The 27,955-nt window shown below is 39.8% G+C and overlaps 1 protein-coding gene across 1 annotated transcript in view; it reads left to right on the plus strand.

The window, feature by feature from the left end:
• Positions 1–27,955, plus strand: part of SUSD1 (sushi domain containing 1) — a 126,643-nt gene that overhangs the window by 61,972 nt on the left and 36,716 nt on the right. Inside the window, exons 9-11 of the mRNA XM_035016061.1 lie at positions 4,428–4,537; positions 8,224–8,416; positions 27,669–27,760. Of these exons, the coding sequence (XP_034871952.1) occupies positions 4,428–4,537; positions 8,224–8,416; positions 27,669–27,760 (395 nt within the window). The remainder of the gene's footprint in view (positions 1–4,427; positions 4,538–8,223; positions 8,417–27,668; positions 27,761–27,955) is intronic.

The following is a 27,955-nucleotide window of genomic DNA, read 5'->3' on the forward strand; positions in this document are numbered from 1 at the left end:
GGGGGTGGTTAGGGACAGCACAAGCCTCCAAGGTGTTTTGGAAACAAGGTTTCCAGGATCCTGAGGGGACTAGTTATAGTTAGGAGAAGGTCATTTATTACTATCTAGTAAACCCTTAGTCATGAGACCCTTCAGATGTGTATCAGTGGGCCATATGCTTGGAGGATGATTGCTCACAGGTATCGTGGTGGGGTAGAGATAAAGGAAGTTTCCAAAGGAATGTATATGTTCAAGTAGACTCACAGGATGGGGGTGGGGTCGGTTGGGCTAAGATTGCCTTTTGCCCCTAGCAAAGTGTCAACATTCAGGCAGCTGAGCTCCCAGAGGAAGGTCACTCCACCTATTTCAAGGACTTGTCAGTGTCTCTAGGCAGTAAGGAAACTTGATTCTTTCTTTTGCCTTTGTTTCCCACATCACATTTACACATTAGAAATAGTTTCTTTCATGAAATCTCTGATTATTGCTTTTTTTTTTCATTTGGTATTTTGGCTCATCAAATGCTCCTATATGGAGTTCCTTGTTTGTCTGCACTGGTCTTCACTCTCTCCCTTTTTATATCCTTGCCTTTTACCTCTGTCTTCTGTGAGAGCACAGCAGGTTTATTCTGTACAGACATTTATGCATATGTGCATCGACCTTTCTGGCCTTCGCTATTTCTTTTTTTTTTTTTTAAGATTTTATTTATTTGACAGAGAGAGACACAGTGAGAGAGGGAACACAAGCAGGGGGAGTGGGAGAGGGAGAAGCAGGCTTCCCGTGGAGCGGGGAGCCCGATGTGGGACTCGATCCCAGGACCCTGGGATCATGACCTGAGCCGAAGGCAGACACTTAACGACTGAGCCACCCAGGCGCCCCCGGCCTTCACTATTTCTAATGCATGTTATATTTTGTTGTTGGACTTGCATTTCCTTATCTCCTCTAGTTCCTTTTTTTTTTTTTTTAAAGCTCTACGCCCAGTGTGGGGCTTGAACTCATTACCCCAGGATCAAGAGTCACATGCTCTACTGACTGAACCAGCCAGGCGCCCCTCATCTAGTTCCCTTTTTATTTCTGCCTCTCTCAACCAGTTTCCTCTCATGCATTCTCTTATTAACTCATCCTTTATCTGTTTTAATCCATCTTTAAAATTTTTTACAAAAATTTTACAAAAAAGATGTTGCCTAAGTTTACTATTACTTTGCTTAATATTGTTTTTTTCAAAAGAATATTCATTCTTTGCCTCTTAAGCACATCTTTGTAGAATCATTTCTTAGATTTCATAGAATCATTTTTATGTTGTTTTTTTGCTTCTAGATTACTTATTGTTGGAAGATAAAAGTTTTATCTAGGTTTGATATTTCTCTTGTAATAAAATGGATGACATTCTCTTTGATCTTACTTTTTATTGGATAATATTAATGTGCTTATCTCAGATCTCATCTTGAAGGATTTATTGCTGATTGGATAATCCAGCGTCCTTCTGTCCTGTCCTTCCGGGAGCAGCTAGCTGTGAGAAAGCCAGTGCCCTGAGCTTTATTTCTGAGCCCCTTTTTTTTTTTTTTTTTAAAGTAGGTTCCACACCCAGCATGGAGCCCAACACAGCTTGAACTCATGACCCTGAGATCAAGACCTGAGTTGAGATCAAGAGTCAGACACTTAACTGACTGACCCACCCAGGCGCCCCTATTTCTGAGCACTTTTGCTATCTTTTTTTTTTTTTTTTTTAAGATTTACTTATTTGAGAGAGAGCGAGAGAGAAGCGGGCAGGGGCAGAGGGAGAGAATCTTCAAGCAGACTCGCCACTGAGCACAGAACCTGTGGGGGTGGGGGGAGGGGTAAAGGCTGGGGGGTGAGGGTGGTGGTGCTGGATCTCACCACCCATGAGATCATGACCCGAGCTGAAACCAAGAGTCCCACGCTTAACTGACCGAGCCACCTAGGTGCCCCTCAGCACTTGGCTGTCTTGATTTGTGAAACTGTTGCTCTCAGTCAGCATTGTGTTGTCTGACTTCATTATGATGCTATGGTCTACAGAGGCAGGAGAGAACCAAGTCCCTCCTTCTGCCCACCCAGGTTCTCTGTCAGGTGGAACCTCCAGGTCTCTAGACCTCCCCATAGAAGTCCTTCCATGTTACTGATCTCCAGTATGCTAAGGAAGGACTATTATTATTATTACTACTAGTAGTAGTCATAGTAGTATATATGGTTTTTACCCTGGCTGCCTGTCAAAATACAGGAACGACCAGGCTAAATTGTTCCAGATGGAGCATCCATCACTTATTTGTCCTGTTGCCCTCCTCACTTCTAGGCCCCACCTCTGTGGGCCCCAGTCCTTCCCCAGTTCCTTCCTAGAAGACATTGAGACCAGGCTTCTTTGCTTGGGGGCACGTTGTACATTGTAGCTCTCAGCATCTTTTCTTTTGTCTGGTCTCCTCCACACGGTGCTAAGCAGAAACGTCTTCATGTTGATGGCTTGTGTATGTCAACCAACCCTTCCTTCCAACCCAGATGCAAATTGTGACCCCCTTTTTCCTAATCTCCGCCACGTCTGTCAGGATTGGGGGTGGGAAGTGGGAACCAGATGCTTTTGTTCACGTCCCCATCTTCCCCCCGAGTTCAGACTCTCGTGGCTGTGAGTGAGCCCAGTTGTACTGAGATGGGAGCTGTGCCGACAGTATTTCTGCTTTGTGTTCTGTTTGTGAACAGACATTCTGCGTGTGGTATTTCTTATATATTATATTTGGTGTGCCTAAAATTATATGCAAACACGTAGCAATTTTCATTTCTGATGTCTTTACGGAATCTTTAAAAGCTGTGAAGATAAAGGGGAATGCATGTGATCGGTCCTCAAGTTCTCTCTCGTAACCGTATTTTTCTTTACATTTTCCAATTATTCCCCCAGCTAATCGCCTCGTGTTGCATGTGTGAGTGACATGTAATATGCTGTGGGCAGTTTTGATTTTGAATAGAATAATTTGTTGTTCTTCTTCCTTCTTAGGGAGCAGGCTCCCATGGGAGAAATATAGTTTTCCAGGTAGTTATAAAAAGTTTTGTTTAAACTTTTTCTCATTTGTAGAAAATGTACCGGCTTGTTGGGAAAGTTGCTCTTCCTTGAAAATTAGCTGTGGTATTCCTGGACACTCTGGGAGCTTTTTACTCATTAGTAACAAACCTCTTCTTTCTTCATGACTACATGAAGAAAATAGACCATGGAAGGAATAAATCAGACTGCAGGAGGAGTGAAATGGTCTTTTTTGTTGAAATAAGTCTCCTCTCTGATTATTTTACTGCCTTCGTCCTTAGCTGAGTAGCTCTTGAAATACTGTCTGCTGTGAAGCAAACATCTTGCCTGGCCATCTCCTCTCTGTTCATCTTCTAGGTTGGAAACACCACCCACTCTGAGAGTTCTGATCCGTGGTCTCTGACTTTCATTCACCTTTTCCTTATGCTCAGACTTTTTAGATGTTGACATGCTTACCTTCAGGACATTTAATGTATGGACTATCCAAGTGATAAGATGAACTTTCTAAAAATATCACAGCTTTATTAGTTTATAGTGATTTTTTTTTTAAAGATTTCATTTATTTATCTGACAGAGAGAGAGAGAGACAGTGTGAAAGGGAACACAAGCAGGGGAGTGGGAGAGGGAGAAGCAGGCTTCCTGCGGAGCAGGGAGCCTGGGATCATGACCTGAGCCAAAGGCAGACGCTTAACAACTGAGCCACCCAGGTGCTCCAGTTTATGGTGATTTTTATTTTTAAGATTTTATTTATTTATTTGACAGAGAGATAGCAAGAGCAGGAACACAAGCAGGGAGAGTGGGAGAGGGAGAAGCAGGCTTCCCGCAGAGCAGGGAGCCCGAAGTGGGGCTCGATCCCAGGACCCTGGGATCATGACCTGAGCCGAAGGCAGACACTTAACAACTGAGCCACCCAGGCGCCCCTTATGGTGATTTTTTTAAAAAAGATTTTATTTATTTATTTGAGAGAGAGATAGTGAGAGAGAACATGAGCAGGAGGGAGAGGGAAAAGCAGGCTCCCTCCTCCCTCCCCAAGCAGGGAGCCTGATGGCGGGGCTCGATTCCAGGACCCCGGGATCATGACCTGAGCTGTAGGCAGATGCTTAGCTGACTGAGCCACCCAGGTGCCCCTAGTTTATGGTGATTTTTAAATATGAATTATTTTATCTGATTCTCTCAGTAGCCTGTGATATAATAAAAGCAAACCGGATTACCTGATTTCACAGAGAAGGACACTGAGGATTGGAGGGGTTAAGTGACTTAGCTAAGGTCATGCAGTTAGGTTGTAGAGCCAGGACTTGTAGGCAGATGGGATGCTCTTGCTGTTAAACACCCTGCTGGCTCTTGTAAGATGTCAGAGTTTCAGTTGTACTTAGCCAAGATATGTTTTGCTAAGACGTGCAACCTTTCCCTATGTTTTATCTTTTAGAAGATGATCTCTTAGAAGATGATGGAATTTTCAATATTTCAGTATTCAGTGAAGCTTGTTTGAAACTGAACAGGCACCCTAGGAAACTCGGATCAGAACAAATGTACCAAGTAAGAAGATCTCTCATGTTATCTCTTAATGTATTACGTCACTTAAAAATTTGAGGGCTCTCCAGGTGAGGATCCAAAGTATTTAAAAACACTAATGGAATGAACTTCTGGACAGTTTGATTTTTGTCTCTAGAGTTGGATGTGAGATGGGTGCCAAGTGGGGGACTAAATTGGAGGAAGACACTCTAGTGGGTGACTTGCTATCAGTTTCCCTGTCTGGTATTTCACATGTATGTATTATATTTTGTTTTAGTGCATTTTATAATTGCAGCTTATTCTGTCATCAAATTCATGCTGGCTCGTAGATTTTTAAGAAACTCATTGTATGGCTATTGGTCCTCATTTAACTTGACTTTTTAAAAATCATACCTCTCAAGTAAAATGATTGGTAAATTCAGGTAGGAACTGAGATTCGTTATTTTGTGTCACTTTTAGGGCCTTGCAAATCTTCTGGCAGAGTAGACTAAGTATTAAAGTTCATTCATTCACTCATTAGCCATTTACCAAAAGAATATCATGTATCAGGACCTGTAACTTTCAATTCACACTAATGTAAATACACAAGTAAACGACAGTGTGGTATAATGAGTGCTTTGATAAAAGGTAAATAAATGGGGGATTGTGTGCATGTGTGTATGTCCAGGTAGGGTTTTGTTTTTTGTTTGTTTGTTTTTAACAAGAAGCAAAGACTGTGCTAAATCATAGAGAATGAGTGGGACTCAACCAGATCAAAGATGTGAGGTGAAGGTGAAGAAGGGCACTGTGGGCAAGTAGAGAAGCATCTTGAATATTAGGGAACGTGGTTCTCTTAGGGAACAAAGAAAGCAAGGGAGAATGGGAAGAGATGAGGCAGAAACCTGAGCAGTGACTAGATCATGAAGAGCCCTATAATTTTGAGTTCCAATCTTATTTTTAATGTCTCTGTGGAGCCACTGAAGGATTTTAAGCAGGTGAGCCAAATATTCAAATTTTCATATTTAGAAGGAACACAGGGGCTAGAAACATATTCAGGTACCCAGATAAAGTTTAGATGATTTTTAAAAATTGGCGTGAAAATAAATGGTCCTGGGACAATTGGTTAGCTACTTCGTTGAGAAAATAAATGATTCTTTGCATTTACACTAAAATGATTAAAGAGTTAAGTTGGGGAAAAAAGTTGTTTTTTAATATGTTAAAGATTCATAAAGTAACATTAAGTAACATGTAAAATACTCTCAACAGACCCATTGTAAAACGTGAATATTCAGAGGCAGTTTGCAAAAGAGGATAAATATATATATATGTGTGTCATACAGTTAAGTTGTAGATCCAGGACTTACATATATATATGAGATTATATATGTATAATCTCCAAAACACATATGAACACGTTATACCTCACTAGTAAAAAAAAGAAGAAAAAAAATTAAACCACAAGATACCATGATTCTTCTATAAGCATAGAGTACTGTTTTTTTTGTTTGAGAGAGAGCACATGTGCAAGGTGGAGGGGGGGCAGAGGAAGAGGGAGAGAGAGAGAGAATCTTAAGCAGGCCCCATGCTAGGCGTGTGGACTCAGTCTCACAACCCTGAGATCATGACCTGAGCTGAAATCAAGAGTTGGACACTTAACCGACTGCACCAGGCACCCCTCTCCTATTATTTTGACCCCACTCTCTTTCTCCTTCCTAGGATTCCCTTCCTCTGCCTGTCCCTTAAATCTGAATACCTTCAAGGTTGTACATTGCCCCTTCTCTTGTCATTCTGTATCCCTCTTTGCTTCCTTCACTGTCTCTACGCTGGTAAGTCCTAAATCTGTTTCTCCAGGCCTCATCTGTTCTATAAGCTCTAGGCCCATACTCCCTGATTAACTTTTTGTGTTCTTTTTCGCACTGTGTCTTCACATATGTGACTCTCCTACCAGCAATGCCCTTCCTTCCTTTATCCTATCTGGCTGCCTCCTGTTTATCCACAAAGCTCAGCGCAGTCATCTCCCCTGGTAGGAAGGCTTCACTGACCTTCTGCCCCAAACACCGCTCCTGCTGTCTGAATTGTTTTTCCTGTCTGCAACTCACCTGCTTAATGCTAATTTCTCCTCGGGTCCAAATTTAGATAGGCAAGCTTTTCCTGATCCCCAAGGAGGAGGGTTAGGTGTCCTTCCTGAGTGCTCCTGCTGCCTCATGTATTCTAGACTTATCCCTGGGTATTTTGTTGGCCTGGATACTCATCGGTGAGCTCCTTGAGGTTAGGCCTGTACCTTAATTGCCACTGTGTACCCAGCACTGTATACTCTGTATACTTATTTATAGAACCAATTAATGACAGAGAAAAAAAACTTCACACTATATTTTTAAATAAAATAACTTTACTATAAATTTGTGCATACAGTGTTTGTAACCAGAAAGTCATTTTTTGTTTGTAGACTAAACCACGTGGAGTTTAGGATGAGACTGAGTTTGTAGAAACGCAGCCTACATAGTTGTGAGGTCTTTTCCAGCAGATGGCAGCAGCCTAAATGTAGAACTGGTGAAGCCAAATATCTGGATTGACCCAATGTGTTTCGGTTTTTCCAGAATGGGTGAAATTGAGAACAGAGGGTTAAGGGCGTTGAGGGTCTCAGGCAAGAGAATAATTGAAGTGATAGGGTACCTGAGAGAGCTGGGGAAGACAAGGATGGGGGTGGTAGAATATGGGTAGAAGATCTCGAGTGAGGAAATCTTGGGGGTTTCTTGAGAGAGATCAGGCACAATGGATGAGTGGGGCAGAGGGATAGGAGATTGTGAGATCTTGGGGCAGCTCTGAGAATGATGCAGCCTGGGATGTGGCTGTGGAGATGAGTAGCTAAAGTGGAGCGGAGGAACTTCATAGCATTGAGCTCAAGGATCTCTGAGGCCAAGTTTTGATGGCTTGTCTATAAGGACCTTTATGTTCCCCAAGAGAATGCTAGGAATTGGGGGAGAGGGGAAACTCCCAGTGAGCCAGATGTCGGGGTCTTGAGTGACTGTGGAAGAATGGCAGTGATGAGGAAGGATGGAGGGTGGTCATAGCCAATGACGTGAGCATCAAAGGAAACGCTAAACACAAAATGCCCAGCTGTAGCACACAGATCGATCAGGGGTTGAGCATATTACTTCTGGGACCTTCACATATTTTTTCCCTTATAAGTCCCTATATTATACATGCATCTTGGTTTGGCAATGGATAGAGTATTAAAGGCTAACAGCGTGCATGATGAATCCATGGACCAAAAACTCTTACCGGAGCTCTAATAGGAAGGACCAAGTGAAGTGTACCCTTGCACAGTTGCTTTGAATGCATAATTGGGAGGAATCTGTTCAAAAATTCTGTTTCATGAGGCATATCAATGGATCCTTTATGAATGAAAAGAAATTAAAAGGATTTGCCCAATAGTGCCAGTGCCATCTTCTTTACCTGGGAGGACATCGTTGTCTTAGAATAGCCTACATTTTGTTCACTGGAGATGCAGTTATGCATTTTAAGCTTTGTCCTGTAGCTGGTGGAGGGGGACGTTGAATAGGATAGGGAGAGTAGGTTTGTAAAGTCCATCCCCAGTTTAGCTTGCTATTGTATTAAAAACAATTCTAGCAGAATGAACCTTCTTGCTTTATCTCTGTTTTGCTTATAGTCTAGATCTCTGCAAGCCAACAGAAAATTTAATGCAACCCTTTCTTTTAATCTCATGACAGTTTAAAGTTCTGGGTCAAAGGTGGTATCTGAATAATTTTTATCATGCAACATCATTTAACTTTACAACAAGGGAACGAGCTCCAGTGGTGTGTTTAGACCTGCACCCAGCAACTGATTACACAGTGAATGTCACCGTCCTGGGATCTTCTGAGCAGCACTCAGTGCAAATAATGATGGCAATGGCACCAGCAGGTGGGTGTACATGTCCCTCCGTTTTGTGTCTCAGGACATGTGAAATATGTGAACTGCACAATGTCGGGGAGCATAAAGAATGCTAATCTGGGAGTCAAGAGACGTGTGTTCTAGTTCTAATGACTACCGACCTTTTTCTGGGCTTTAGGGGGCCTGAATCTTACCACCCCTCCCCTTCCCCGTAGGGGTTCTTGCTCGCAGCGGGTAGAGATCAAGAATGGACTGTTTCATTTAGGGCTTCCTGATGGTGATGGATTGAAAATACTGTAAGGCTTCCTCTCTCTTACCGCCGGTTTAAGATGGCTGAGCCCCCAGGGTAGTCATTATGAACAACGAGAACCAAATTCCTGGAGATCAGTGACGTGAGCCGCACTGTGCTGGCCCTGGTTGAGACAGGGAGGCCTTACGACTGGAACATGTCTGAGCACATGAACCTGACACAGAGAACAGTGGCCTCGTGAAGGTCAGACTTCCTAGAAAGGCCATCTGGCCTTGTGAAGAAGCCAGCTCGAGGCCAGCCGTGTCAAGTCCACAGCTCTCTCTAGTAGGAAGGGACATAGAATTTTTTTGTTCTCTAATCCACTGGATTTAACAGACAAATTTATGGGCAACCAGGTGGAGGGGCTGCCACCTTTGAAGGAAGGCAGTTGAATAAGTTAGGTTCTGCTCCTGCCTTCCTGATCCTTCTCTCCCGTATTCACCACTGTTCTGAGAAAAAATAAAGCAGAATTATGTAATGGTTGCCCAACACCGTGAACTTAAGAAACATCACTCAAGCATACACTCAAAAGTGGTTAATTTTATGTTGTGTGAACTTCACCTCCATTTTTTAAAAAGAGCCAACAAATTAGCTATGTTCTTCTTGGCTCCCGGGCCTCAGTTACCTTCTCACTGATCTTTACATGACATAATACAAGTAAAATGTTTAGAATAGTTTCCAGCACATAGTAATGATGATGACAATAATAGCTATGTTTATTGAGTACTAAGTATGTGCCAGGCACTGTTTAAAGTGCCCTCTTTGGGTTAGTATCCAAAATATATGAAACATATTATAAAACTCAATACCCCAAAACCAAATAAACCAATTAAAAAATGGGCAGGAGACATGGACAGACATTTTTCCAAAGAAGACATGCAGATGGCCAACAGACACATTGAAAGATGTTCACCATCACTCATCATCAGGAAATGCAAATCAAAACCACAGTGACATACCACCTCATATTGTCAGAATAGCTAAAATCAACAACACAAGAAACAACAGGTGTTAGAGAAGATGTAGAGAAGGGGGAACCCTCTTGCACTGCTGGTGGGAATGCAAACTAGTACAGTCAGTTCAAAGAACAGTTTGGAGGTTCCTCAGAAAGTTAAAAGTAGAACTACCCTGCAATCCAGCAATCGCACTACTGGGTATTTCCCCAAAGAATGCAAGAACACTAATTCAAAGGGATACATGCACCCCAATGTTTATAGCATTATTTACAATAGTCAAATTATGGAAGTAGCCCAAGTGTCTGTCATTGATGAATGGATAAAGAAGGTGTGAGATATATATATATATATATCACATAATCACATATATCACATATGTATATCACACCCTCTCTCCCTCTCTCTCTCTCTGTCTGTCTCTGTCTCTCTCTCTATATATATATATTGGAATTTATAAAATTGAATAAAAATGAATGAAATCTTGCCATTTGCAACAACATGGATGGAGCTAGAGAGTATAATACAAAAAGAAGTAAGTCAGTAAGAGAAAGACAAATACCATATGATTTCACTCATATGTGGGATTTAAGAGACAAATGAGCAAAGGGAGAAAAGAGAGAGAGAGACAAATCAAGAAACAGACTTAACTATAGAGAGCAAACTGATGGTTACTAGAAGGGAGGTGGGTGGGGGGTGGGTTAAACAGGTGATGGGGATGAAGGAGAGCACTTGTGATGAGCACTGGGTGATGTATGGGACTGTTGAATCACCGTATTGTATGCCTGAAAATAATATCACACTGTATGTTAACTAACTGGAATTTAAATAAAAACTTTAAAAAAGAAAAAAGAAAGAAAAAAATTGCAGTGAGCAAAAAACAAAAAACAAAATAAAACAAAAAACAAAACAAAAACAAAAGAAAAAACAAAACAATGTGTCCTCTTTGGATCAACTCAGACCTACCAAACCTTCTGAGGAAAGCATTGCCATTGTTCCCATTTTATAGACAAAGATCATGAGGCACAGAGAAATTAAACAATTTGTCCAGGATCACACACCCAGTGATTTGAACACAGGGTGATTTGACCCTGGCTCCACGGCCCTCATTCTTAATGCACTTCTGCTGCTTCTCACTAGTTATGCAAAAGGAAAAAGCAAAATTATATTCTCAGAATCCAGTGCACAGTCAGTCCAGACCCACCTTGCTTTTGTCAATTGTGGACCATGAGCAAAAACTTCAAATGACATGGATGCATAAATGCATTCATTGAATAAATGTTTATTTCTTTTCTAGTCTGTGTCAAGCAGGTTCTAATAGCTGACATTGTGGCAGCAGTAAAACAATCCCAGGTGACATGGTGTTGGAATTGTTCAGGGGTCATGGCGGAGAGAGAGATAAACAAGTAAGGAAATAAATCCCATGTTAGGTGGGGAAGAAAGCATGGCAAAGGGAGTGACAACTGATGGTCAGGGAAGGCCTCTATTTTATATATATCTTATACATGTAATATATATATATTTATTATATTTAGGCCTCTATATGTATAAATACATATATGTTCATTATATATAAAATATATTTATTTATATTTTATTTTTATTTAAATTCATTTAATTAACATATACTGTATTATTAGTTTCAGAGGTAGAATTTAGTGATTCATCAGTTGCATATAACACCCATGCTCATTACATCATGTGCCCTCCTTAATGCCCATCATCCAGTTACCCATCTCCCCCCAAACCCCCTCCCTTCCAGCAACCCTCAGTTTGTTTCCTAGAGTTAAAAGTCTCTTATGGTTTGTCTCCCTTCTGATTTCATCTTACTTTATTTTTCTCTCCCTTCTCCTATGATCCTCTGTTCTGTTTCTTAAATTCCACATATCAGTGAGATCATATGATAATTGTCTTTCTCTGATTGACTTATTTAGCTTACCCTGATACCCTCTAGTTCCATCCATATCGTCACAGAGGATTCCTTTTTTTGATGGCTGAGTAATATCCCAGTGTGTGTGTGTGTGTGTGTGTGTGTGTGTGTGTGTGTGTATGCCACATCTCCTTTATCCATTCATCTGTCGATGGACATCTGGGCTCTTTCCATAGTTTGCCTATTATGGACATTGCTGCTATAAACATTGGGGTGCAGGTGCCCCTTTGGGTCAGTATATTTGTATCCTTTGGGTAAATACCTACTAGTGCAATTGCTGGGTCATAGGGTAGCTCTTTTTTTTTTTAAGGGTAGCTCTATTTTTAACTTTTTGAAGAACCTCCATACTATGTTCAACAGTAGCTGTACCAGCTTGCTTTCCCATCAGCTGTGTAAGTGGGTTCCCCTTCCTCTGTATCCTCGACAACATCTGTTGTTTCCTGACTTGTTAATTTTAGCCATTCTAACTGGTGTGAGGTGGTTTCTCATTGTGGTTTTGATTTGTATTTCCCTGATGCTGAGTGATGTTGAGCATTTTTTCATGTGTCTGTTGGCCATTTGTATGTCTTCTTTGGAGAAATGTCTGTTCATGTCTTCAGGAAGGTCTCTATTATAAAATGACATTTAAGCGCAGATCTGGAGGAAGTGAGGGAGTAAGCCATGCACAGGGAGGACACCAAGTGACAAGGTCTTGCAAGAGGCATGTCCTTGGCATGTTTTAGGAATATCAAGGAAGTCAGTATGGCTGGAGCAGAGTGAGCTGGAGAAAGTGGTAGGAGATGGGATCTAAACTGTAGCTTGAGTATCAGTCAGGGTCCCATGGTGTCAAATTTAGAAAGTAAGTCCACAGTTATCTTCTCCTTTACAACATGGATCCTGAATTACCAATGGTAAGTATAATCTTGCATGTGATAGTTCAGCCTCTCTAGATCACCAAGCAATTTGGAGTCTACCACCTGTGAATTTGAACTTAGTTTGGGAGGTGCTCTCTTCTCATAAGGTTACTGGGTTCTGTCTCTCACTAGTCTTGCCATATGTTTTGTGGGGAGGGAAATTCTCTTCCCTTGAAAATTTTAGAACTTTGCCATGGTGGTTCTGGGTCTTTCTTGGTGCCCATCCCAAGGATTTAGAACCTTCTCATTTTCATTTCTCCTTCAAGCCCTGTTTCTATCCACCGTTCACCATTGCTGAAGATCTTTATCTCTAGTGAAAGAGCCTCCTTGCTTTGTGGGCAGGATACCCCACATTATAGTGAGAGGAGTAGTAGGAAATTCTTCAAGAGAATTGCATCATCTTGCATGCCTCCTTCACTGTCCCAGTTTCCTGCTTTTTTCTCTAAATTTCTGTCCCCAGAAAGATCCTGAGAATTGTTTTAGTTCTGAGCTTCTGGGGTTCTTATTATTGCATGCCTTGCCTCTGAGTGCTACTTTCTGCTTAGAAGTTTTCACATTTGTCTCCTGGAGAAATACCCTCAGTGGATCCTTGAGCTGCTTTGAATTTCTGGAACTTGTGCTTTCACTGGTCTAGTGACGTCCAGGAAGTGCCCTAGGTTAGTGGTTTTTCACCCAAGTCCACTTTCCTTAGAACTGACTTATAAGACTCAGCTGCCTGGGCTTTTTTGTTGGGGACTGCAGCATCACTTCGGGCCACCATATCCTTTTCTGCATCGGGTAAGCCTCCAGTGCTCAGCTTCCTCTGATGATTCCCACTGTAAGCTTTCCACCTGCCATCCTCCTCATTTCTGTTCCTTTTCTATCCCCAGGTCTGGCCAATTCCTTTTGCTAGGTATTAGGACTTTCCTTCCCTATATTTGGGTTTTGTTTTCACACTTAGATTTTTGTTCTCCTAACATCCTACTTTGGATTCAGCCAGGGAATCTCCATGGAGAGAGAATGATGTCAGACAGTTCTGGGTCTGCTACCATCATTCAGTGTTCAAATAAATTCTGCCCACCTTTCATTCATTAGAAGGTACAGGTTTCTATTCCGTTCAACCTGTAACCCAGGCCTGGGTCTGATCATTTGTCATTCTCCCTGGATTCTCTTTCATGCATCTCTGTTATTCTTTTCCTTCTTCCTCAAGTTCTAACTCCCTGCATTTCCCAGGCAGGTTTCCTTCAAGCCAGTGCTGTCCCTGCTACAAGAATAGTGTCACCTGAAACTAACTTAACAATGCTTGAAGAATTCTCCGATTTTTCTAGCCATTCTTTTCTTAATGTGTCCACATTTTCTGAAACTACATAGCATCACAATTGTAGTTACTGAGGAGTGCCCCATTAATGTTGACTCTGGTGTCTCTATTTAAAACCTTTAGAAGACCTTTCTTGATAGAATGATACCTGGATTTGGGCACCTGTTGGGGGAAGTGTCCTTTTAGTCTCTCCTCCAAAATAGTCCCGTTATTCCTCTCTTTGATGATTTTGAACCACCTTCCCTGAACCTAGTAAATATTCCTATCTTTTCTGGGCTCTTTAGAGTAGTTACATTTGGATGTATTTCCTTTTCCTTATCATATTTTTTTCTAGCTGGACCAATAGGATTTTAGATTTTCTTCTCCTTGGTGTGATTTCCTTCACTTTATTTCATTCTCTCCTGGTCTCGTCCTATGCACAGCTCCCAGAAAGCAAGAATCTGCATCTTGTTTGGGCAGTGACCTATAATATATGAACTCTACCCACTAGGAGATGTGACCCAAGGAATGGGAGTCTCCTACCAGTCAGATTACATATTTACTGTTCCTTCCTTGAGAATTAGTGAGTAGGGAGTGGAGAGAGGCCACCTGGGAAGACAGGTAAATAGCAACCTTTAACACACTTGAGCAAGGTAATTGGCTTCTGCAATGTTAGAGGGTTGAACAGGAAAGTTCTCCTCTAGTTCTAGGAGTCTATGTTAGGAAAGCAATTCTGGGTTCCTTCAAATTCATTTATTTCAACATCCATATTTTTTGACCAATTTATTTATCATCATTATTTCATCTATCCAATTTTGTATTCTTACTGATAATATACAACTTACTCATATAGTAAGAGTTTTATTATTATTTGTGTCAAACATTTTTCTTGATTAATAGTTTCTTTTCATTTTGTTTATGGTTTTTTTGACATACAAAAGTTTTAGATTTTATATAGTCAATACTATTGATCTTTTCATTTGTGATGTATTACATTAATATTAAATATAGAATTTTTAAAACAAAAGAGTATTTATTTATATCCCATCTTTCTTCTGGGAAAAACTTTAAGTGACCTGCATGGGTCTAGAAAATAAAATAAGTTAGATATGTAAGCTAAAGAAGAATGAAAACAAAGTCAGGGACATAAAAAAAAGATGCAGAAGAAAGGTTAAGGATAATCCGTATTCTTATAACTTATTTATTTTTTCATTAGTGGCTCACAAATTTAGGTTTAGTTTTTGACCCATCCAGTCAGAAAGGGTGCCATTACATTGTCTTTAAGGTTACAACAAAGTGGTGTTTCTCAGGGGAAGTACAATTGTTTTCAACAATGTGATTAGATAGGAATTTTTTATTCCATGGGGGTTTCCTAGATAGTACAATGTATGAGCAACATTTTATGAGGATTTTATGAGGCTGTTTTTTTATTGCCCCTCAATGTGTTTCATTACATTATAGGAAAGCACAGTTCAGTGTGTGGTGGACAAGGAAAGATGCCTTAAAAATGCCTGTCCTTTGCTGATCTGGCTTGATTCAGGGGTAGGATTAGATTATTGTAGACTATTTGGAGGAATGACTGGTGTCCATGTTTCCTAAATATTGTTTCTCTCAACTCAGATCTGATAAATGGTAGGTATCACTGAGCCTGAGATTGTTCTCTCTGGCCAGTACCCAGGGAGCAGCCGTTCTGTGTTGAATGTGAGGACCTGTGCCTCAATAGAAGGCTGCCCACCTCTGTTAAAGGGTTGAGCCTATAGAGCTGAACCAAGGGAGTCATTTGAATTTGCCCTGCATAGTTGAATGAGTGATTAAACCCCCCCAAATTTCTCTCCATATAATATGATCATATACTTTCAGCAAGCAAATTTCATGGTAGTTGTAACCAGATACCAAATTTGTCTTAAGAAAAATTTCAACAGAGTAACAGTAAAACTCCCAACTTTGAACAATGTCATATCCTCTTGTTCCTTCTAAGATAAACTGTTTGCAAAATGTACTTCAAGGACAACTAAAGATAATAAAGTGATACCACTGTTTATAGAACAGTTATAAAAATAGTGACTTTGTTTTCAAAACAGTTGATTCTTAGCCATTTTTTCTCACACTGTTTCCCTTGCAAAGTCAACCGTCTATTTAGACTGCTCCTGATTAGGGTTTTAAAAACTATATCATTTAGGAATAAGAGATTTCTTGCTTTTCTGTTCTCTATAGCAGAGGATTACATGCATTTACTTCTAAAATAGTGTTGGTACATTTTTTTAAAAAATCAAAAAGGGGGGAAACAGAATAGTCTTCCCTCTATTGCCTGGTAGAAAACCGTGACTGTTACGGTGGTTTATGTTGCAAGTTTTCTTTTTTTTTTGCTTTTTGTTGCAAGTTTTCTGACAGCATGCATAATTTGAGATCTGTGTTGACCTTATAAAACTCCCCCCCCCAACTGATTCCTGTTTACAGAATTGAAGTACAAAGAAAAGATAATAAAGACCGTAAAAAATTTAACATTGTTTCTGACAGTTTCCTACAAAATGATAAATATTGTAACAGTATTCTGTGGTAGTAGAGTTATGTCTGAAGTCTTTCTGCTTCTTTTATAAACCATCAGCCTGAGAAACTCATACTTGCAATTGGTCTAGCCAAAAAAATGACATTTATTTTGCATGGAATACCTGAGCATTTGCAATATGTGAAAAATGGCGGGGGGTAGTGGGTAGTAAATGGTTGTTTCTTTTTAAGATAATATAATGACATTGTAGATCCAGCTAGGCAGTACCATACCCATGGGGTAAATCAAGATGAATAAGTTATTTAGAATTGGAGCCCTTCACTAAATGGGTCCTAAATGGTTTTGGAGGCAGTAGATTCATCCTACTCTTTTCGGGACTACCCCATATTCTAATCATGTGTACCCAGAGAGACTCCAAGACTGCCGTCTTGTAGGCTGAAATCAGAGAAAAGATCACGTAACTCCTTAGTCTAAAATGTCCATTAATACAGTGCAAAGGAAAGCTAACTACAGTGTATTCTTTTTAATTTCAATTCCTTGTAACTTTTAAATTTTGGTATGATTTCAAATTTCTCTCATTTCCCCCTCCCCCATTCTCTCTCTCTTCCTGAAATAAATCCCACTTGGTTATGGTGTATTTGTTTCTTCTGTGGTGTTGGATTCTGTTCACTAATATTTTCTTTAATATTTTTGCATCAATATTCATATGTGATATTAGTTTATAGTTCTCTCTGTTTTGTATCATCTTTATCAGGTTTAGGGCTTAATATTTTCTTTGTTTCATGAAAAGAATTTGAAACGTTTCCTTCATCGTTATGCCCTTCATTATTTGAAAGGTTTTCTTCTATTACAATTCACATAGCATTTGGACTATCTGAGTCCAATGGTTAGGTAGAATTTCCCCACAAAACAGCCCAGGCATGGGGGCTTTTTTGGGGGATAGTTCCTTGATAACTTTCTCAGTTTTTTTTTTTTTTTCCCTATGGAAAATGGTCTGTTTAAACTTTTTAAGTTTAATGGGGTCAGTTTTAGCAAACTATTTTCTTAGGAATTACCCATTTTCTCTGTGTATTCAAATTTATTTGCAGAGTGGTCTGCAAAGTACTTTCATTTAACTTTTTGAATTTTCTTCTGTTTCAATGATTATTTCTCCCTTTATTTGTATTTTCTTCCTTTTTTCTAGATTAAGTTAGCTAGCAGTTCATCTGTTTTATTATTTTCAAAAAGCCAAGGTTTTATTCTATTAATTGGATCTACTGTTTTCTTCTCCATCTCCATCAGGGATTAGCCAGCTATGGCTCGGGAGCCACATCAGGCCTGGCGCCTGTTTTCTATAATAAAGTTTTATTGGACACTAAAGGCGAAGTCGTTTGTTTACATAACATCCGTGGCTGCTTTTGTGCTACAAAGATGGAGTTGAGTTGTGTGACAGAACTGGCCGAGAAGGTTTTTACTTAAATGGTTATTCTCTGACCCTCTATAGAAAAAAGTTGGTGACCCTTGCTCAAATACATCATTAATTTCTTCTTCCATATTTATTATATTCCTTTTTTTTTTTGAAAGATTTTATTTATTTATTTGAGAGACAGAGAGAGAACACATGAGCAGGGGGGAGGGGCAAAGGGAGAGGGAGAAGCAGATTCCCTGTTGAGCCGGGAGCCTGATGAGGGACTTGATCCCAGGACCCCTGAAATCATGACCTGAGCCGATGGAAGATGCTTAACCGACTGAGCCACCCAGGCGTCCTGTTATAGTCCTTCTTATGCTTTGTTTTACTTTATAAAGGTGGTTGCATTTTATCTTCATTGTGAATTGTGGCGTTTTGCATTAAAAAGTGTTGTTCTTTGTCATATTAAAGGCTTTTTGGCTTGACTTCTACTTATGTGGGGATTACAACCCCTACTTTCATATGGTTTGCATTTGTCTGCTGTGCTATTGTCCATCACTTTATTTATTTTTGTTGTTTTGTTTTTGAAGATTTTATTTATTTATTTGACAGAGAGAGAGAGAGAGAGGGAACACAAGCAGGGGGAACAGCAGAGGGAGAGGGAGAAGCAGGCTTCCTGCAGAGCAAGGAGCCCGATGCGGGGCTCGATCCCAGGACCCTGGGATCATGACCTGAGCCGAAGGCAGTCGCTTAACGGACTGAGCCACCCAGGCGCTCCGATCACTTTATATTTAGTCTCTCTGAAGCACTTTGTTTTAGGAGTTCCTCTAGTAAACAGCATATAGTTAGATCTTGCATATGTTGAATAGTGTATGTACATATATATATATATATATATATATATATATATATATGTAAATTTTAGAAGTCTCAAGGGCCTTCATACTTGAAAGATAGTTTTGGCTGGATATAAAGTTCTTTGTTCACATTTCTTGATTTGAGTTATCTTAAAATTCAGTTCTTTTGTTGCCTTGCTTTTTATGTAGCTTTTGAGAAGTCTGATGCCACTTAGTTCTTTTGCCTTTGGATCTTATTTATTTATTTGAGTGGAGATGCTGAGGATTTTTTTTTTCTTAATCTTTAAAGTATAATAGTTTTACTTGGCTAAGTCTTAGGTTTGATTATTCTGGATGAACTTTCTCAGGCATACAGTGGGCCTGTTCAGTACTTATATTCAGATCTTTTTATTTCTGTAGATTTAACCTGGATTATAGTTTTAAATATTAATTCTGTTTAATGTTTTTCTTCTTTAGAGACTTTAATTATACATATGTTGGATCTTCGCTTTTATTCCATTTCAGCCACTTGATTTTTGCTCCTTTTTACTTCTTTTTAATATCATTTGTATTCTTTTTGGTTGTTTTCCTGTTTTTCTTCAATTTTCCTCATTAATTTTTTATTCTAATCTATCCTTCTTTGGGTACCATGACATTTTGACTTTATTTCTGGTATGAATTTGTCTTTTCCTTCTGTTTCCCGAATTCAGTGACTTTTGTTTCATTTCCTGCCTGCTTTGTGTCCATTTCTGTTCTTAGTTTTTGAATTTCTGACTCGAGGTGTTTTCCTCATACCCCACAATGCTTATTTGAGGACATTTATTTCAGTTTATTGTATTACAGAGTTACTGTTGTGTGTGTGTGTATGTTAATTCTTGTTTGGGCATTATTAAAAAAAAAAATGTAGAGTTTTTCACAAACTGAGATTTTTTTTTAAGATTTTATTTATTTGTCAGAGAGAGAGCAAGAACAAGCAGGGGAAGCAGCAGACAGAGGGAGAAGCAGGCTCCCTGCTGAGCAAGGAGCCCAATGTGGGACTCGATCCCAGGACCCTGTATATTAATTCCATAGAATTGGTAGTTTAGAATGGTTAATAATATTTCTAGGTTAAGAGTGCCCTCTTCTGTCATTTAATGAAGTGCAGTACCTTTAAAGGATATTTTTGTTGTTTTTTGGTGAGAGTGGGAATGAATGGTATATTCTTTTATTTTGGGGTTCTCCTTTGCTTTGTAGGATCTTGCATTCCCCTCTTGCTTTTTTTCCCATCACTGCTTAGTCTCCACAGGACACCAGTTCTTTCCATTTAATCATCTTCTTTCCCAGAAGCAATGCCTTTTGTTGAGGATTTTTGCATCTATGTTCATCAGGGATATTGGCCTTTAGTTGTCTTTCTTAGTGGTGTCTTTATCCAGTTTTGATATCAGGTTGATACTGGCTTCATAGAATGAATTTGGAACTTTTCCTTCCTTTTCTTCTTTTTGGAAGAGGTTGAGAAGAACAAGTATTAATTTGTCTTTAAATGTTTGGTAGAATTTACTTATGAAGCCATCTGGTCCTGGACTTTTGTTTGTTGGGAGCTTTTTGATTACTGATTCAATTTCTTGGCTGGTTATTGGTCTGTTCAAAGTTGTGGTAGTTTACATATTTCTAGGAATTTATCCATTTCTTCTAGGTTGTCCAATTTATTGGCATATAGTTTTTCATAATATTCTCTTCCAACTGTTTGTATTTTGATGGTGTTGGTTGCTATTTCTCCTCTCTCATTTGTGATTTTATTTATTTAAGTCATTTCTCTTTTTTTCTTGATAAACTTGGCTAGAGGTTTATCAAAAATTTTTCCCCCCCGAGAACCAGCTCCTGGTTTCATTGATCTGTTCTATTATGGAGGTTTTTTTGTTGTTGTTACTGTTGTTGTTTTTATATCTTTATTTCTGCTCTCATTTTTATTTTAATTTTTAAAAATTTTTTAAGAGAGAGAGAGAATGAAAGAGCAAGAGAGAGAGTGAGCACACATGAGCAGGGGGGAGGGGCAAAGGAAGAGAGAGAGAATCTTAAGCAGGATCCATGCCGAGTGTGGAGCCCAACATGGGGCTCAGTCTCACAACCCTGAGATCATAACCTGAGCTGAAATCAAGAGTCAGACACTTAACTGACTGAGCTACCCAGGCGCCCTGTGCTCTCATCTTTATTTCCTTCCTTCTCTTGCTTTTAGGTTTTGTTTGTTGTTCTTTTTCTAGCTCCTTTAGGTGTAAGGTTAGGTTGTTTATATGAGGTTTTTCTTGTAGGTCTATATTGCTATAAACTTCCCTCTTAGAATCACTTTGGCTGCATCCCAAAGGTTTTGGACCTTTGTGTTTTCATTTTCATTTGTTTCCATGTGCTTTTTTATTTCTTCTTTTATTTCCTCATTGACCCATTCATTGTTTAGTGGCATGTTATTTAACCTCCATGTATTTGTGGTATTTCCAGATTTTTTCTTACAGTTGACTTCTAGTTTCATAGCATTGTGGTCAGAAAAGATGCATGGTATGACTTAGTGTTTTTGAATTTGTTGAGGCTGGTTATGTGGCCTAATATGTCATCTATTCTGGAGAATGTTCCATGTGCACTTGCAAAGAATGTGTACTCTGTTGTTTTAGTATGGAATGTTCTGAATATATCTCTTAAATCCATCTATTCCAGTGTGTCAATCAAAGCCACTGTTTCCTTGTTGATTTTCTATTTAGATGATCTGTCTATTGATGTAAGTGGGGTGTTAAAGTCCTTTACTGTTATTGTATTATTATTGATTAGCTCCTTTATGTCTATTAGTAACTGTTTCATGTATTTGGGTGCTCCCATGTTGGGTGCATAAATATTTACAATTGTTAAATCGTCTTGTTGGATTGTCCCCTTTATTATTATACAGTTTCCTTCTTTGTCTCTTATTATAGTCTTTGTGGGTTTTTTTGGTTTTTTTTAAATTATTATTTTTATTTTTATTTAAAGATTTTATTTATTTATTTAACAGAGAGATAGCAAGAGCAGGAACACAAGCAGGGGGAGTGGGAGAGGGAGAAGCAGACTTCCTGCCAAGCAGGGAGCCTGATGCGGGACTCGATCCCAGGACCCTGGGATCATGACCTGAGCCGAAGGCAGACGCTTAACGACTGAGCCATCCAGGCACCCTATAGTCTTTGTTTTAAAGTCTGTTTTGTCTGATATAAATCTTGCTACTCTGGCTTTCTTTTGATATCCATTTGCATGATAGATGTTTCTCCATCCCTTTACTTTCAATCTGCAGGTGTCTTTAGGTCTGAAATGAGTCTCTTGTAGGCAGCAAAAAGATGGTGTTTTGGTTTTTTTTAATTCATTCTGTCACCATATGTCTTTTGATTAAAGTGTTTAGTCCATTTACATTCAAAGTAATTATTGAAAGATATGTATTTATTGCCATTTTATTTGTTTTTTGTTGTTTCTGAAGTTTTTCTCTGATACTTTCTTCTCTCTTTCTCGGTTTACTGGTTTTCTTTAGTAATATAGTTGGGTTTCTTCCTCTTTATTCTTTGCATGTTTATTATGGTTTTTGATATATGGTTACCATTAGGTTTGTATATAATGTCTTCTGCCTATAGTAGTCTATATTAAGTTGATGGTCGCTCAAGTTTGAATCCAGTCTTTTCTCCTCTCTCCATGTTTTAGAAATATGTTATTATATATTACATTGTTTTATTTTGTGAGTTCTTTGACTCATTTTTTATAGAAATATTCATTTTTACTGCTTTTGTGTTTCCTACCTTTATACTGTCACTTTTGGTTTCCTTTCCACTCAAAGAATCCCCTTTAATATTTTTTTCAGGGATGATTTAGTGGTCACAAGCTCCTTTAGTTTTTGTTTGTCTGGGAAACTCTTTATCTCTCTTTCTATTCTGAATGATAGCTTTTTGGATAGAGTATTTTTTGCTGCAGACTGTTCCCATTCTGCACTTTGAATATATCATGCCACTGCCTTTCAGCCTTCAAAGTTTCTCTCAAAAAATCTCCTGCAACATTATGAATTTTCCCATGTAAGTTACTGTCATCTTCTTCTTCTTCTTCTTCTTCTTCTTTTTCTTTTTTTTAAAGATTTTATTTATTTATTTGACAGAGAGAGACAGCAAGAGAGGGAACACAAGCAGGGGGAGTGGGAGAGGGAGAAGCAGTCTTCCCACCGAGCAGGGAGCCCGATGTGGGGCTTGATCCCAGGACCCTGGGACCATGACCTGAGCCGAAGGCAGACGCTTAACGACTGAGCCACCTAGGCGCCCCTCTTCTTCTTTTTTGTTGTTGCTTTAAATTTTTTTTCTTTATCACTATATTTTGCTATTTAATTACAATATGTCTTGGTGTGGGTCTGCTTTTGTTGATTTTGATTGGAGTTCTCTGTGCCTCCTGGATCTGCATATCTGTTTCATTCCCCAGATTAGGGAATTTTCCAGTTATTCCTTCTTTCTTTTTTTTTTTTTAAGATTTTATTTATTTATTTGACAGAGAGAGATACAGCAAGAGAGGGAACACAAGCAGGGGGAGTGGGAGAGGGAGAAACAGGCTTCCCACCGAGCAGGGAGCCCAACGTGGGGCTCGATCCCAGGACCCTGGGATCATGACCTGAGCCGAAGGCAGATGCTTTCAGTTACTATTTCTTTTCTTTTCTTTTCTGTTCTTTTTTCTTTTTTCCTTTCTTTCTTTCTTTAAGATTATTTATTTATTTATTTGAGAGAGAGTGAGTGAGAGAGCATGAGCAGGGGGAGGGATGGAGGGAGAAGGAGAAGTAGACTCCCCACTGAGCAGGGAGCCTGATATGGGGCTCAATCCCAAGATCCTGGGATCATGATCCAAGCCAGAGGCAGATGCTTTACCAACTGAGCCACCCAGGTGTGTCAAGTTATTATTTCTTCAAATAAATTCTCTGTCCCCTTTCTCTCTCTTCTTCTTCTGGGACTCCTGTGACACAAATGTCATTACATATGATGGAGTCACTGAGTTCCCTAAGTTTAATCCCATTTTGCATAATTCTTTTTTCTCTCTTTTGTTCAGCTTGGTTACTTCCCTTTACTCTGTCTTCTAGGTCACTAATTTGTTCCTTTATTTCTTCCATTCTGCTGTTCATTCCATCAAATGTGTTTCTCATTTCATTTATTGAGGTCTTTATCTCTGCTATGTCATTCCTTATCTCTGCCTTAAGGGTCTCACTCATGTCTTCCACTCTTTGCTTAAGTCCAGTGAGTATCCTTAGGATCATTGCTTTAAATTCTCTATCAGGCATGTTACTTATATCTGTTTTGCTTAGATCTCTGGCCGTGGCTTTGTCCTCTCCTTTCATTTGGGATAAATTTCTCTGTCTCCTCATTTTGTCTGCCTCTCTGTGTCTGTTTCTGTGTGTTAAGGAAGTCAGCTATGTCTTATACTCTTGAAAGTAGTGACTTTATGAAGAAGAGGTCTTGGAGTACCCTGCAGTGCAGTGTTCACCAGAACCTGGCACTCCAGGAGAGTATCCTCTGTGTGTTGCTATGTGTGTAGCCTGCTGTTGTGTCTGAGTTTCTTTTCTTTCAGTGTAGTTGTCTGCACTGACTCTCTGCCTGTTTTGGGCTGTGTTTGCTCTCTGTGGTGTTAGTGGGACCCAGGCAGCGTAGGCGTGCCTGCTGGGGAACTTGAGAGCAGGAGGTGGTATTAGCAAAATTGGCGCTGGGTCACTAGTCCTCTGCTGGATGCCCCGAAGTGCTGCAGTAGCTGGGGGCTGCAAGCTGGGGCTGCTTGGGGCATGAGGCTGGGTGCAGTGTGTGGAGGGAGGCAGCTGTGCACCTGGTGGCTGGGAGCAGTGCACTGCAGTGGCTGGGTGCTGTGCCTTTTTGTTGTATTTTATTTGTTGTTTCAGTTTCCTATTGCTAGTATGACAAATTACGGCAAATTTAGGGGCTTAAAACAATGTGAATTTATTATACTTCTAGAGGTCAGAAATCTGAAACAGTTCCACTGTGTTAAAATTACTGTGGCAGCAGACCTGTCTTCATTCTGTAGGCTGGGAAAGAAAATCCATTTCTTTGTCCTTTCCAGTTTCTAGATCCCATCTACATTCCTTGTCTTGTGGCCCCATTCTCCATTTTTGAAGCTCCTTGGCTTAACTGCTACTTTTGTCCTTAAATCGGCTCTCCAACCCTGATCTTTTTGTTTCTCTCTTATAAGGACTGTGGTCACTACAGTAGGCTCATCTAGATAATGCTGGATAATCTCCCTGTCTTAATCACATTGCGAAGTCGCGAAGTCCTTCTGCCATGTAAGGTAACATGGTCACAGATGGATGTGGACATTTGGGGGGGGGGGGCACATTTTCAGCCTACCATACTTGTTCTTTCAGATACATCAAAAACCACTAGTTTTTCTATGTTCTTGTATTTGGGTATGCTTTGCCGAAGTCCCGTTGTTTGTATTTGTTTTAATATTGCTTTCAAACTATTTCATATTTGTTTTTCAGTGGATTCTGTTAGAGTTACTGGCAGTGGTTACATTTGTTCCCTTTCTTCCTGGATTTATAGCTCATTTTGTTCTCACCTCTTTCCATGTTGTCTAGAATCTTCTAGCTAATGCTAAATAATAGCTATGAGAACATGCATCCTTGTATTGTTCTCAACTTTACTAGAAATTGCCTCGTTGTTTTACTACCCAGGGTGGTGGTTTCTGATAAACACTCTTTTAAGTTAAGACATTTCTATCAAATTAAATCCTAGTTGACTAAGATTTTTAGTCAGGAATGTATATTAAATGTATTAACCATTATGGTTATAAGAGTAACCATATGGCTTTTCCCTTTTAATCTATTAATAGCTTTTCCAATAATGATCATCTCTGTATTCCTGGAAGAAATCTTCTTTTGTCACAGTGTATTGTTCTTTGAATGTACTGCTGACTTCTATTCGCTAATATTTTATTTTTGCATTTATATTAATGAGTGAGTTTGGCACAGTGTGTTTAGTAATTGCGCTATCCTTGCACAGTTTTGGCGTTGTTGTGGGTTATCTAGTCATCTTGAATAAATTGGGAAACTTTCCACCTTTTTATATGGTCTGGAACTGTTTATTTAATTATTAACTAATTAATTAATTTTCCACCATCCCTCCCCTGGAACTGTTTAAATAGTATTGAGGTTTTTTGTTTTTGTTTTTTTAAAGATTTTATTTATTTGAGGGGGCGTGTGTGAGAGAGAGAGCATGGGCAGTGGGTGGGGGAGAGAGAGAGGGAAAAGCAAACTCTCCGCTCAGCAGGGATCCTGACGTGGGACTCGATCCCAGGACCCCAGGATCATGACCTGAGGTGAAGGCAAATGCTTAACTGACTGAGCCACTCAGGTGCCCCAAGGTTATTGGTTTTGAAAGTTTTATAAACATAAGGTTCCTTGGACCACTGCTACTTATCTCAAAAACCTTCTGTACCCAATGGTGAGATTGCGTTATTCTGAATCACATGTACTTTCTTATCTACTCTGTCTTACAGCATTTGAAGTACAGCTTGTGACCTGTGGAACAGGTTTCCTCTGGGCAAAGCTGCCCAATCCATAAAGAAGGGTCCCATCTACCAACATGGCTTCATTCATAGAAACCTGTCAGGCCAAGGGCTTACACAATAAAGGATTGGCTCCCATGAGACTTCTTTTTTCATGTGCTTTGGGAGTTGTCTTTTTTTTTTTTTTTTTAAAGATTTTATTTATTTATTTGAGAGAGAGAATGAGAGAGAGAGCATGAGAAGGGGGAGGGTCAGAGGGAGAAGCAGACTCCCTGCTGAGCGGGGAGCCTGATGCGGGACTCAATCCAGGGACTCCAGGATCATGACCTGAGCCGAAGGCAGTGGCTTAACCAGCTGAGCCACCCAGGTGCCCTGGGAGTTGTCTTTATCATTTATTAATTATTGCAGTGTTGCTATGAAGCTTTTTTTTTTTTTTAAAGATTTTATTTATTTATTTGACAGAGAAAGACACAGCAAGAGAGGGAACACAAATGGGGAGTGGGAGAGGGAGAAGCAGACTCCCTGCCGAGCAGGGAGCCCGATGCGGGACTCGATCCAGGGACTCCAGGATCATGACCTGAGCCGAAGGCAGTCGCTTAACCAACTGAGCCACCCAGGTGCCCGCTATGAAGCTTTTTAAAAAAGATTTATTTAGTTATTTTAGAGAGAGAGAGAACTTGAGTAGGGGGAGGGGCAGGGGGAGAGAATCTCCAGCAGACTCCCCGCTGAGTGGGGAGCCTGATGCAGGGCTCAGTCTCAGGACCCTGAGATCATGACCTGAGCTGAAACCAAGAATCGGATGCTCAACTGACTGAGCCACCCAGGTACCCCTGCTGTGAAACTTCTTAGCAAATCTTTTTCAGTTCTTCAAAGAGCACTTTTCAGTTCTCTGCTGAAGTGTTGCTCCCAGCTCAGAATTTGAAATTGATACTTATTTATATAAATGAGGTTGTCCAAGGCTGAGTTGCAGTTTTAGGTTAGTAAACCAGAGGAGTTTGCAGTGACTGGATTTAAGTAATTTTTAAGAGGGATCCTCTGATTAGGTACATTTTGATTTTAAATCTTTTATCAGGACTGCGTTTACATAAATGTAAAAGTGCTGCTACCACTAATTTCTAAATCAAAATACTCCTGAAATGGGATGCCTGGGTGGCTCAGTCGTTAAGCACCTGCCTTCAGCTCAGGTCATGATCCCAAGGTCCTGGGATCGAGCCCTGCATTGGGCTCCCTGCTCCTCGGGAAGCCTGTTTCTCCCTCTCCCACTCCCCCTGCTTGTGTTCCCTCTCTCACTGTGTCTCTCTCTTTCAAATAAATAAATAAAATCTTTAAAAATAAATAAAATACTGCTGAAATCATCCCATGTATATGATTTAATTAAAAGGTAGTATTTTTGGGGGGTGCCTGGGTGGTATAGTTGGTTAAGCATTCGACTCTTGGTTTTGGCTCAGGTTGTGATCTCTCTCTCTCTGCCCCTCCCCCGACATATGAATGCTCTCTTTCTCTCTCTCTCTCTCTCAAATAAATAAGTCTTTAAAAAAAAAAGTTAGTAATTTTAAAAAGATTTTATTTTTTAAGTAATCCCTACACCCAACATGGGACTCTGACTCACAACCCCAAGATCAAGAGTTCCATGCTGTATGAAAGGTAGTATGTTTGTATCGAGTATAAGTTGATTTCTCATTCTTTCCCCCCTGCAGTAAAACAGATCATCGGTAACATTTCAATATTTAATGAAACCTGCTTGAGATGGAGAAGTACAAAGACTGCTGATACAGAGGAGATGTATTCAGTAAGTTACCGAACGTTACTCTATGTATAGATGTTGTCTAGTGTGGGAAATTAAAAAAAATATCAGCAAACCTAAAAATCTACTTATGTAGCTGTTATTATCAATGGCAGATTTATGGTAAGAATTGCAAGAAAAAGCAAGAAAATGGGCACTTCTACTACGTATTTGAAGAGAGAGACTTTGGGGATTGCTGAG

This window comes from Mirounga leonina, unplaced genomic scaffold (genome assembly GCF_011800145.1).
Source record: "Mirounga leonina isolate KUSES-001 unplaced genomic scaffold, KU_Mleo_1.0 Mir_170, whole genome shotgun sequence".
NCBI classification, from domain to species: Eukaryota; Metazoa; Chordata; class Mammalia; order Carnivora; family Phocidae; genus Mirounga; species Mirounga leonina.